Below are 11,957 nucleotides of genomic sequence, written 5' to 3'. Positions count from 1 at the left end.
GGTCATCGATATAAAGACATAGTATAAATAGCTCACTCGTGCTTCTTCTGACATACACACCATGCTTTGTCGTTCACTTCTAAAACTCATTATCTCTTATAAAGTCGTCTATTTTCTTGTTCCAAGCCCTTGGAGCTTATTTTAGTCCATACAGGGCTTTATGTGGCCTATATACTTTCCTTTCTTGGTCATGTTTCATAAACCCAAGTGGTCGTGTTACATACACCTATTTGTCTATAGAGTCATTCAGGAATGCACATTTTACGGCCATCTAACACATCGACCAATTATGCATATTGGATAGACTAGCAACCAACCTAATTATTTTAATTCTAGCTACTGGTGCAAATACTTCACCATAGTCAATTCCTTCTATCTAAGAAAACCTTTTAACTACAAGTCTTGTCTTATGTCGATTTACTTCACCTTTCGGATTCAGCTTGAATTTTTATACCCACTTCACATCAATTGCATTCTTCCCTTTGGCCAATTCGACTAGTGTACATGTATTATTGTCTTTTATGGATTTTATCTCATCCATCATAGCTTTCATCTACCTTGAGTCTTTCAATGCTTCAGCTTCATCGACTGGCATTGTATCTGCATAGAAGGCATAGTGTACTAACTCACCTTCATCATTGACCACATCATATGATGTGATTACACAATCCTGCAATTTTGTGGGCATATTTTTTATTCTTTGGGGTCTGCTTGTGCTAGCTTGACCTTCGACGACGTCTTGTCGAACTTCTCTAACAACTTCACTAGTTGGTTCATCACACGAGATTCTCATTGAATCCTTTTTGGTGTTTTTAGTCCAATCTCACTCCTTAATCTCATCTAAAATCACATCCCTGATGATCACGACTTGCTTGTTTACTGGTTCAAATAGTTTGTATCCATCAGACGAGTGATATCCCACAAGGATCATCTAACTCGACTTATCATCTAGCTTTCTTCTTAGCTGATCTGGCACATGTCTATATCCTATGGATCCAAACACCTTTAAGTGGCTTAAACTAGGTTTGACACTACACAAACATTCTTCTGGTGTGATACCTTCAAGCTTCTTTGTCGGACATCTGTTTAATATGTATGTTGCAATCAACATAACCTCACCCCATAGCTCATTTGGGAATGCTTTCCTTTTAACACATTCCTCATCAGATTCATAATGGTGGTGTTCTTTCTTTCAGTAATACCCTTTTGTTGGGGAGTTTATGGTGACACCACCTCATGCATAATTATTTCTTTTGTACATAGCATGTCAAAATATTTCGACACGTACTCTCCACCTTAATCTGTCCTCAAAATCTTGATCATGTGACCACTCTGTCTTTTCACCAATGCTTTGAACTTGGTGAAAACATTAATCACATCATTTTTCTTCTTGATTAAGTAGGACCTCAACTTTCTGCTGTAATCATCAATAAATGTAACAAAGTACTTGTTACCTCCAAGTGAATCTACCTGGAGAGGGTCACACACGTTTGAGTAGATTATCTCGAGAGTGACTTTCGACTTGCTTCTTGCATCCTTGCTGAAGATATTCTTGTGTTGCTTTGCTTGAACATATTATTCACATAATTCTTATGGAATATGGATTTCTGGTAGGCCATAATCCATATTCTTCCTCTTCATATTACTAAAGTCATTAAAATTCAAGTGACCATTCATCTTTTCTAGTTGCAGTCGCTAGACACTTGTGTTCCAACATATCAAGTTTAATCCTGAAGGTTCTATTCTGAGACATCATAGCCTTTAAGATTAACCTATTATTCGAGTCAATCACTCTCATCAATCTATCTTCAATCAATACTTCGCAATTCCTTTCGATCAATTGATTTATACTTAGAATATTAGTCTTCATTCCAAGTATGTACAACACATTGTAAGTTACTGATTCCTTACCATCCTTTATCTTGATCAAAATATCACTAATACCTTCAGCATATAAGGTATTGTCGTTTGCAAATTTTACCTTGTTCTTCAACGAGGGGCTGTTGTTGATAAACCAATCTTTTTTTCCAGTCGTGTGTGACAAATAACCTGAGTCGAGATACCATTGATCTTTGAATCTTTCTTCTTCTTTTGTTGTGACCATTATCATCACTTCGTCTTCTTCTGCAAGCTTTGCATCACTTTCTTGATCTTTCTTACCTCCTCGACATTGACTTGCATAATGGCTATACTTTTGACAATTGTAGTACTGAATATGACTTTTATCAGGTTTTCTTCCATCGTCTTTTCCTCTACCTACACCACCACCTTTGTGATTGCCTTAGTTAGAAGATTGTTTCTGATTTGATGAACTACCTTCTTGGTGGTTTCCTCTGCCTTTGCCTTCATTCCATTTTCCTTTGCCTTTCTTGTCTTTAGTCGTCGAGTCAACAAAGCCATGTCAGTCTTCAACTTGCTTGCAGTTCTTTCAGTCACTTCTTATTCATGAGATTCAAGCATCCCTTGAAGCTCATCTTTTGTCATACTTGATAAATCCTTCGATTCTTCTATGGCTACTACCACATGATCAAACTTTGGATGTAACGACCTCAAAATATTTGACACTATAAATTTTGATGTCAACACTTCTCCACATGTTTTGATTTGATTCACCAGTTTCATTACTCTGGTGAAGAAATCAGTCACATTTTCACAGTCTTCCATCTGAAACAATTCATACATTCTTTTGTGAGTTTGTAACCTCACCTCTTTCACTTTCTCAGTGCCTCCAAATGATTTCACCAGGATATCCCATGATTATTTTGTTGAATCTACATCAAATACATTCTCAAAATTATCCGCATCAACACATTTATGGATTATAAAAAGGGCTTTATAATCTTTATTCTTCGGTTATTTGTATGTAACCTTCTCTTCATTCGTTGCATTATCGTTGATTGATGTTACACCATTCTTGACGAGATCCCAGATTTCTTGGTAGAAAAACAACATCTTCATCTGCTTGCACCAATTTTTGTAGTTCTTGCTATTCATAATAGGGAGATTCGCCGGAAAATGCTCATTCGGATGATTCATTGTGATCCAATTTGTCCCAAAGATCACAAAACCAGTGCTCTAGATATCAGATGTTATAAAAACTCCAATCTTAAAGTTAACCGAATCAATCATAATGAACAATAATCAATCTTTTTGATTGATCACACCTCTTGTTCTTAACTCTTTACTCAGGTGAAACAACCACTCCTTGAGTGCAAGATGATTCTAAACTACACATGAAATTGAAAGATGAAAATGAGAAAATTAAAAATGAGAGAAAAGAAAAATTCTGGAGGTAGAAGAAAATTGTATTGTTGTGAAAACTACACTCAAAGTGTTTATTACAATGTGTGTTAATCACAACTGTGATTTCTGAAAACTACACAATGCTACTACAAAACTTCTTAGTAATGAAATAGAGTTCCTCTCTATTTATAATGTGATTACTTCTACTCAAACTAATCACAAAATAACTAACTCAACTAAAATTAAGTTAAGTTAGTTTTCTTCGACTTTGTCGAAGTTAACTCCTTCAATCAAACTAAAACACCATTCGACACTCGTCGAATACTAAAGGGTTTAATACATGGAATTAGGTATTTAACATATTCGACCATTTGGAAATAATAATATGGAACTTTTATATCTTATCTTAAAATAATACAAAATTTTAACATTTTTCAAACAATTTCTTTAGATCAAAAGAAACCAAATGAAATTATATAAATTTAAAAATTAATAGCATTATTTATTTGTAAAATATTGTAAGACATGAAATTAGAAATTCCTCGACTATTGCACTTGTTACCTTGGAGTAAAACTTTTGAATAGAAAATTCAAATAATCAAATATATTCACACACTAGAGTAGCTTTTGATTTTGATGTTGGTCTTGATTCTGATTTTTTTACCTCTAATCTAATTAATTAACCTAAAAACTAACACTGCTTGTGCTATCGAATAGTAAAGATGCTAAATTTTTGGCTTATGGGCTCAGTTCCAATGGTAGTGATTGGGCCACTAAAAAGGTCATTCGTGTTCATGACAAGGTTGTTCAACCTGATAATTTATCCTGTGTTTATGATTTAGGATTATATATATATATATATATATATATATATATATATATATATATATATATATATATATATATATATATTACAGTCCCTGTTCTAAGTGATGTGGGAAATTTTAGATTGCGAATTTCATTTGTTCTTCGTATTTTTTGCCCCCAGTACCCCATTTTTGAAAATTATTTTCCACAATGTCCCATTCTGAAAAAAAAGATCCCAAAATGTCCCACTTTTCTTTTTGGTCTCGCCCATTCATTGGACGAGTGGCTGATGTGTTTGTTATTATGGGTAGACTCGGTCATTGGTTAGCCGAGCTTATGTAGTAGAATATTTTTTTATTTTTTATTTATTTTAAATACAATTATATAATTAAATAACCTTATTAAAATTATTATTAAATAGTTTTCTAATTAATTCTATATTTAAATAATAAAAATGATTTTTTTAAATAATAATAATAATATTTTTATAAAATACTAATAATAGTTTTCTAATATTTTTTTTAAAATATTAATAATAAAAATGGTTTTTTTTTAAAATACTTATAATACAACTATAAATATTATAATGAGGCATATAATGAATTGTAATGATTAATAATAATTTTATTGATATAATGGAAGAAATACATTTTATTTATAGTGACCGCCTGTTCCACATCTTGTGCCAACTTTTTTGCGTTTTCCCTTGCCCAAGTCTTCTTGTCTTTGTCTTGCGGGAGACGATGAGTCGGAAGACGGATCTTCATGTAGATCTTGTTGTTGACTTTGATGTTGTTGTGATGTGTTTGGAGGCATATTCATACCGTCGAGTTCTTGAATGCGAAAAGAATGCATATTCATTAGATGGTCATCGGTGAGGTCAAAGTTGGATAGTGAATGTGTGGGTTGTGTGTAGGTGTTGGGTTAGGTGTGTTGGATAGGAGGATAGTAGACATCATCAGGGTTGTATGTAGGAGTGAGTAGTGCGAATGTGGTGTTAAATGTTTGGGGTTGAGAATGATGGTTTGAATATTCAAAGTTGGGTTGAGGAATTAGAGTGTATTGTATGGGTGGGCGTAGGTTGGTTTGTTGTTGATATTGTTAGTTGTAAAAGTAGTTTGTTTGAGGAAATTGAGTGTAGGGATTATGGTGTTGGGTTGAGGTGGAATAAATGGTGTGTTGTTGGATGGTCTGGGTGTGTTGGTAAGTTTGTTGAGTTGATGATGATGGTTGGGCCCCAAATGGGGACGTGTATGTGGGGGGAATGTCTTGATGTGAGGGTGATGTTGTTTGTTGGATTGAAGAAGCTACACGTTGACGGGGATTAGTCAAAAATTATGTTGGAGCAACGTGCGTAAAAGGAATTGATAAAAACCAATTCATGTATTCTCTACCCGGCTTAGACTCACCAATTACCGAGTTACCTTATAACACCAAATGCCTTCTCCTTTTCCATTCTTTTAGCTCTTCTTTGTTTAAATCTTGCCAATGTTTGTCCCAAGCTTGGACCATAGTCATATTATAGTGTTCACTTAGACATCTTGGCTGAGACGGAATTTGTTGTTCAAATCCAAATTGGAGTTTGACTCGATCCGTCTCATTCATCTCAATGGTAAAGAAACATATTATATGTGTCGTTGCACTCCAAACTCGGTTGTCACTATAATCATGCATTGGATATTGTATGTACGACCTTCATATGACCTGTTAAAAGAAATATAACTATTATAATGTATAAAAGAAATTTAGATAAGTTGAATATTATAATTAATCATTCTTACATCGTTTTCTTCCATGTGTTCAATTCCAACACGATACCCCTGTAGATGATGACGAGGATTATTTCCGTAATGCATACCTTGTTTGCACCATCTTGCATATTAAAAAAAATACCTTAAAGCGACGTATAATTAATTTTGAGAAATATAAATTGCATTTCAATGAAAATCAGTACCTTAATGCATACGGATGTGATGGAACCTCGTTACTAACTGGGGCTAACAAGGGTATGCGTGTGAATGCCCATATACTTAGTAATACAACACAGCCTCCTATGCTCTTGACTCCTTTATGGGCTGCCTTGCACATATGTCTATATAGTGTCGCCAGACAAGCAGAACCCCAACTGTATGTGTTACATTTTTCTAGGTCTCCTACTAAAGGTAACCAAGAAGAATGCAATAAATTGTGACTCTTATATGGCATTAAAAAAGTAGCAATTAATAGTAAAATATAAACTTTTGAATGAAGAATATTTTCCGCCTCTGTTGGGTTAGGGTTATTTTTCAGTTGTGTTAATAGGGCTTCTAACCAAATAATTTTGACAGAAACCCCATTTTTATCTGAAGTTGTTGGTTCGACGCCCAAATTCTCCATGTAAACATCATTGGTTACATTTGTTGGGCCATTAACAGCTTTACCATTAATTCGGAGACCGAGTAACATACTCACATCCTCTAGTGTGATAGTACATTCACCCGTTGGTAAATGAAATGTATGTGTCTCGGGTCTCCATCTCTCTAACAATGCAACAATTAGTTTAGAATCTACTTTTAAACTTGTTATCTTAGCTACATTTGCAAAACCAGCTAGTTCTAAATACGGTATTATAACCGCACTTGGTTGAATGTATGTATGAGAATGGACCTGGAACCTAGTGTCTTCCTGAAATTCAAATAAAAATGGTAATAAATATTTGATGTGATATTTACATATTGAATTTGTGAAATAGATTTGAAATATACTTACATATTCGGCAATGTTCACTGCCGTCCCACTGTGTGATTCGCCCATCCACAACAAAGACATTTTGGAATAGAAGAGAGTGAATATTTATGAAATAGAAACTGAAGGAAGATGATAAGAATGAATTATAGAGGAAAGGTTAATTTATAGTGGTGAAAAAATATTAAATATATAGGTGAAAATTGTATAGATTTATTGGACTTGTTAGGGAATGCATGCAAAAATTGTCTGTGTGAATTTGCAAGGAATCCCTGAAAGAACAATTCCCTTGCTGATTGTAAATTTCACTGCAGAATTGCATGCGTGCAGAATCGCCCCTTTGATGGCCAAGCTAAGCCTTGAAGCGTGTTGACTCGTCCAATGATATGACGAGCTAAGCCTTGTAGCGTGTTGACTCGTCCAATGAAAGGAAGAGCTTATTCTTCTAGGATTTTGACTCGTCCAATGAATGGGCGAGCTTAGTCATCTACGGTTTTCACATTTTCTCTCTCTTCCAATTGAAGGACGAGCTACATGTGACCTTTCTTTAGGGTTTGGTTTACTAGGAATTTGTTTTGTTGACTATAAATTGCATTCATATCTTTATTCATTCTCATCAAACCAAATCTCCTACATTCATATCTTTATTTATTGTCATCAAACCAAATCTCCTACATTCATATCTTTATTTATTGTCATCAAACCAAATCTCCTACATTCATATCTCCTACATTCATGGCTCAAAGAAATTTAGTTGTGTTTATCCATTCCAACGGGTCCATTTTTACAGATGTTAATGAGGGATTCTCATTTTACAATACAAATTTGCATTTGTTCAAAATCCACATCAACTCTGACTTCCATCATCTAAAAGATCGTATTGAAAAAAAGTTACAAAGTTGTGTTGAAGACATCATTTATCGCCATCCATTAATTAATGGAGAGGATAATACCGTCTTTTACATAATGACACCCATTGAGACTGACAGAGATGTCAAGTCGATGTTTCAATGTCATATAACATTTTCTCAGTTACCCACCATTGAGATATATGTTTGTCTAGTTGAAAATCTTGAAGAACAACCGACTCAAAATGAAAATCCCAGTTATCCAATGCAATCTATACAGTCACACCAGTATGGACGGAGTCAAGCCATTGACGAAGAACCGACTCAAAATAATGAACATTTCATACCAAATGAAGAGGTAGGAGAGAATAGTGAGGATGATCAAGAAGAGGTTCGATTTGAAGATCTATTTGGTGTTAGCGATGACGATGGCAATGAAGATATCTTCGACACACCGACTGTTGCACTAAGAGTTCAACCAATTAGTTTGTACAACCCACCTGTTCACATGCAAAATATAAGTTTGGGTGATGCTGAACCAATCTCCGTTTTGGGAAGTTCCATACCAACTCACAATGCTGACGAAATAGAGAAGGGCATCGAGTATGAAAATAAGGAAGAGTGTGTTCTGGCGTTGCAACAATGGCATATAAAATGTAGTCTAGATTTTTCTATGACTAAATCTGACAATGTAGGTTATGTCATCAAACGTAGAAATTCAACATGCAATTTCAAATGCAGGGTTTCTTTACGTAAGGGCAACTCAAGGTGGAGAGTTGGTAAGTCTGGTGGGCCTCATACGTGCACCACCACTTCTATGTCACAAGACCATACAAAACTAAGTTCAGAAATGATTAGTAAGAGCATAATGGAGCTCGTAAATCGGGACGCTTCTCTTATGGTGAAGGTGATCATCGCTCATGTTGCTGAAAAATACAGGTATATCATATCCTACAAAAAGGCATGGATTGCAAAGTGTAAGGCAATTGAGTCGCTGTATGGAAATTGGGAGACATCTTACAACGATTTGTCGCAGTGGATACTGGTAATGAAAACATATCTACCAGGTACCATTATAGAATTTCAATCCTTACTTGTGATTTCAAATGATGGTTCACACTTGGGTGACCAAAGGATATTTCATCGTCTTTTTGGGGCGTTTCGACCATGTATACGTGGTTTCGCGTATTGTAAACCTATTGTGCAGGTTGATGGAACATGGTTGTATGGCAAGTACATAGGGACTCTGTTGATGGATGTGGCACAGGATGGGAACGGGAACATTTTTCCGATAGCGTTCGCATTGGTTGAAAGTGAGACAAAGGATGCTTGGAGTTTCTTTCTTAAGAATTTAAGAATACACGTTACTCCCCAAGAAAATCTGTGTCTAATATCAGACAGACATGAATCAATAAAGAGTGCATATGACAATCCGGAAAATGGATGGCAGTATCCTCCGTCATCACATGTCTATTGCATTAGACACATTGCGCAAAACTTCATGCGCGAGATTAAAGACAAGGAACTGCACAAAATAGTTGTTAACATGGGTTATGCGTTGACAGAGGTAAAAGTTAACTACTATCGGGGGGAAATCCAAAAAATAAACAATGACGCTTTATCATGGATAGACAACATCCCTCGTGAGAAGTGGGCAAGGGCATTTGACGGAGGGCAACACTAGGGTCACATGACAACTAATTTGGCAGAAGCAATGAACTCGGTACTCAAAGAAACCTGAAACCTTCCAATCACTGTATTGGTCAAATCTATGTACTATCGATTAGGATCACTATTTGGTAAAAGAGGCCATCAATGGACAAAAATGTTAGCCTCTGGGCAGGTTTTCACTGATAACTGCAATAAGGGGATGGATGAGGAAGTCATGAAAGCTAACACGCATAACGTTATGCAGTTTGATCGCGAGAGATTCTATTTCATGGTCCAAGAGAAGATTAATCAGAATGACGGTCGACCAACTGGTACATTCAGCGTTGATCTGAGGAAACAACACTACGATTGTGGGAAATTTCAGGCATTTCACTTACCTTGCTCCCATGTAATCACAACATGTTCGAGTATACGCCAGGACTACTCCATTCACATTCCAGACGTCTTCAAAATTCTTAATGTCTTCAAGGTCTATAAGGAGAGTTTCCTAGGACTTCCCCATGAGGAGAATTGGCCACAATATGAAAGATTTACTCTTTTCCACGACGACTCTATGAGAAGGAGGAAGAAAGGGCGCCCAAACAGCACCAGGATTAGAACCGAGATGGACGACGTTGAGAAGGAAAAGAGAAAGTGTGGAATTTGCCGTGAAATAGGACACATGTGTAGGAAATGTCCTAATGTTGCAGGACCGTCCAGATGATTATGTTGTTTTTTTAATTATCCGTCCAGATGAATATGTTTTTTTTTAATTATTAACTACTATGCATGTACTATATATAAACCATTGTATATTTCTAATGTCTTTTGGAAACAAACATTATGAAATACATTTGATAATCAAAGGCTTCTGGTTACAAAGTACGACCACATCAACTAAAATTCTTAGAGGTAATTAAAAAACTAATCAACAACAACCAACACAAGTGGACCTTCAACTCCTCTATTAACTTCACCACTATGTGCCGAAAACATACACTGAACATCTTCATCATTTTCTATACGATCCAGGTAATACATGTACGTACCATCGGGGCTTGCATCAGTCAATGTTATGTATGGACAACGATACTCTACTTTCCTCACCTTCATACGATGTCCGCCCAACTGTCGGAAGCCAGTGTGGATGACTGAAATCAGTGTTCTGAAATTCCATTGCGGATCGAGGCAAACACTGATTTTTTCACCATGTCCATAAAATACAAGACCTCAAACAGACATTTTTACCAAAATAAAGGATTTTGTGCTCTGAGTTAATTTTCTACAGGTCCTGCTATTTATGAAAATTAATACTTGAATACTCGGTCAATCATTGGCCGAGACAGTACAAACACAAAGCAATTGCTCGGTCATTGAAAGTCTTTGATAGCAACATATTACTCAAAAAATATTAATTCATTATCTTTTTTAAATTAATTAAAAAAACCAAAAAAAAATACAACAGCATAGACTCGGCCATCCGTTGGCCAAGTTCAAGCATGGCATATTATGACGTGCTTACTCGCTCTTTGATTGGACGAGTTCATGCAGTCAAACGCACAACTTCAGCCACTCGTCCATTGAATGGGCGAGACCAAAATGAAAAGTGGGGCATTCTAAGAATTTTTTTTCAGAATGGGGCATTGTGGAAAAGAATTTTCAGAAATGGGGTACTGTGGACAAAAAGTCGTTCTTCATAACATGAGAGCAAAGATGATTGATTAGTGCAAGATGATCACTAGATTGATTGATTAGTTAATGACATAAAGTATGATGTTATCTCCCTAGTCACCACCACTTGTTTATTTACCCTTGTTTCAGTTTTTGAGATTCAATTTCACCAACTTGACATAACCAAGGTCAATATTTGATTAGATCGAGGATGTTTTATTGTGTTTGGTGATGATTTTTCCTGCTACTAGAGTTATCTAGCGCCCTAAATATAGATTATCTCTTGTAAATAGGAACAAATGATCTCTTGGAAGTAGTAACAATAACTATCACACAAATATATATGGCATTGGCATTGATGAATCAGATGAAGATTTTAATACTGGTAAAATTTGATTTGTATTTTTTGTTTTGTTAATTTGGTTGTAATTTAAATTGTCTTATCTTTTTAATTTGGTTGGACAAATGTTAAGTTCCTTTGAAAAAATTTGATACTTATATATGTTTATCTTATTTAGTATTAGTAAAAGCAATGCATATCTAGAGATTCTAGAGATTGTCTCAATTTAAAATAAAAATTAGATTAAATAAAATTATTCTTTTTAGTGAAATGGATCCCAACAAAAAAAATCTGACTTTAATCTTTCTAATTTTTCTATTTAACCTCAAATAAATTCTTGTTTGTAATTCTAAACATCTTTTTAGTGAAATGGATCCCAACAAATCCTAATAAAATTCAAATAAGTTATTAAATTTTTAAAAAAAAAGTTAAAATAAATTATTTAACTCTTAATTATTTTAATTTAATTTCAATTGATAATTGTTATTAATATATAATCACAAAAAAAAATATAAAAGAAAATAAGAATATAAAATAAAAGTTGTTAGGTAGAATGTTGAATTTTATTAAATAAAGTTATTGTAATGAGTAAAAGTTGATGTGTGTTGAATTATTAGGTGGAAGAGAGAAGATGATGTAGAGTGTAAGAAATGAAAAAGAGGGTGTTGAATATG

The 11,957-nt window shown here is 34.8% G+C and overlaps 3 protein-coding genes across 3 annotated transcripts; 2 read left to right on the top strand and 1 right to left on the bottom strand.

The window, feature by feature from the left end:
- Positions 1–5,745: 5,745 nt before the first annotated feature.
- On the bottom strand, positions 5,746–6,858 carry LOC127079355 (protein MAIN-LIKE 2-like). Its single transcript, XM_051019749.1, has 4 exons — positions 6,799–6,858; positions 6,005–6,714; positions 5,832–5,922; positions 5,746–5,754 (listed from the first exon to the last, which is right to left on the bottom strand). Exons 1-4 carry the CDS (start codon positions 6,856–6,858, stop codon positions 5,746–5,748), a joined length of 870 nt encoding a protein of 289 aa, XP_050875706.1.
- Positions 6,859–7,740: 882 nt separating this feature from the next.
- On the top strand, positions 7,741–9,306 carry LOC127079353 (uncharacterized). The gene has a single exon (XM_051019748.1). The coding sequence runs from the start codon at positions 7,741–7,743 to the stop codon at positions 9,304–9,306; it is 1,566 nt and encodes a 521-aa protein (XP_050875705.1).
- A 141-nt stretch (positions 9,307–9,447) lies between these two features.
- On the top strand, positions 9,448–9,996 carry LOC127079352 (uncharacterized). The gene has a single exon (XM_051019747.1). It carries the CDS (start codon positions 9,448–9,450, stop codon positions 9,994–9,996), a length of 549 nt encoding a protein of 182 aa, XP_050875704.1.
- Positions 9,997–11,957: the final 1,961 nt, after the last annotated feature.

This window comes from Lathyrus oleraceus, chromosome 5, assembly GCF_024323335.1.
Source record: "Lathyrus oleraceus cultivar Zhongwan6 chromosome 5, CAAS_Psat_ZW6_1.0, whole genome shotgun sequence".
NCBI lineage: Eukaryota > Viridiplantae > Streptophyta > Magnoliopsida > Fabales > Fabaceae > Lathyrus > Lathyrus oleraceus.
Note: the sequence above shows the minus strand (reverse complement) of the source record. Positions and strands in the feature narration are given on the sequence as shown.

What these genes read in the sequence shown, in the direction of transcription:
- LOC127079355 (XM_051019749.1), bottom strand. Translation starts at nt 6,858, where the DNA reads ATGTCTTTGTTGTGGATGGGCGAATCACACAGTGGGACGGCAGTGAAC. An exon ending in CAGTGAACATTGCCGAATAT is followed by an intron (nt 6,715 to 6,798) that starts GTAAGTATATTT and finishes TTTGAATTTCAG; the next exon opens with GAAGACACTAGGTTCCAGGT. An exon ending in TCACATCCGTATGCATTAAG is followed by an intron (nt 5,923 to 6,004) that starts GTACTGATTTTC and finishes TTAATATGCAAG; the next exon opens with ATGGTGCAAACAAGGTATGC.
- LOC127079353 (XM_051019748.1), top strand. Translation starts at nt 7,741, where the DNA reads ATGACACCCATTGAGACTGACAGAGATGTCAAGTCGATGTTTCAATGT.
- LOC127079352 (XM_051019747.1), top strand. Translation starts at nt 9,448, where the DNA reads ATGTTAGCCTCTGGGCAGGTTTTCACTGATAACTGCAATAAGGGGATG.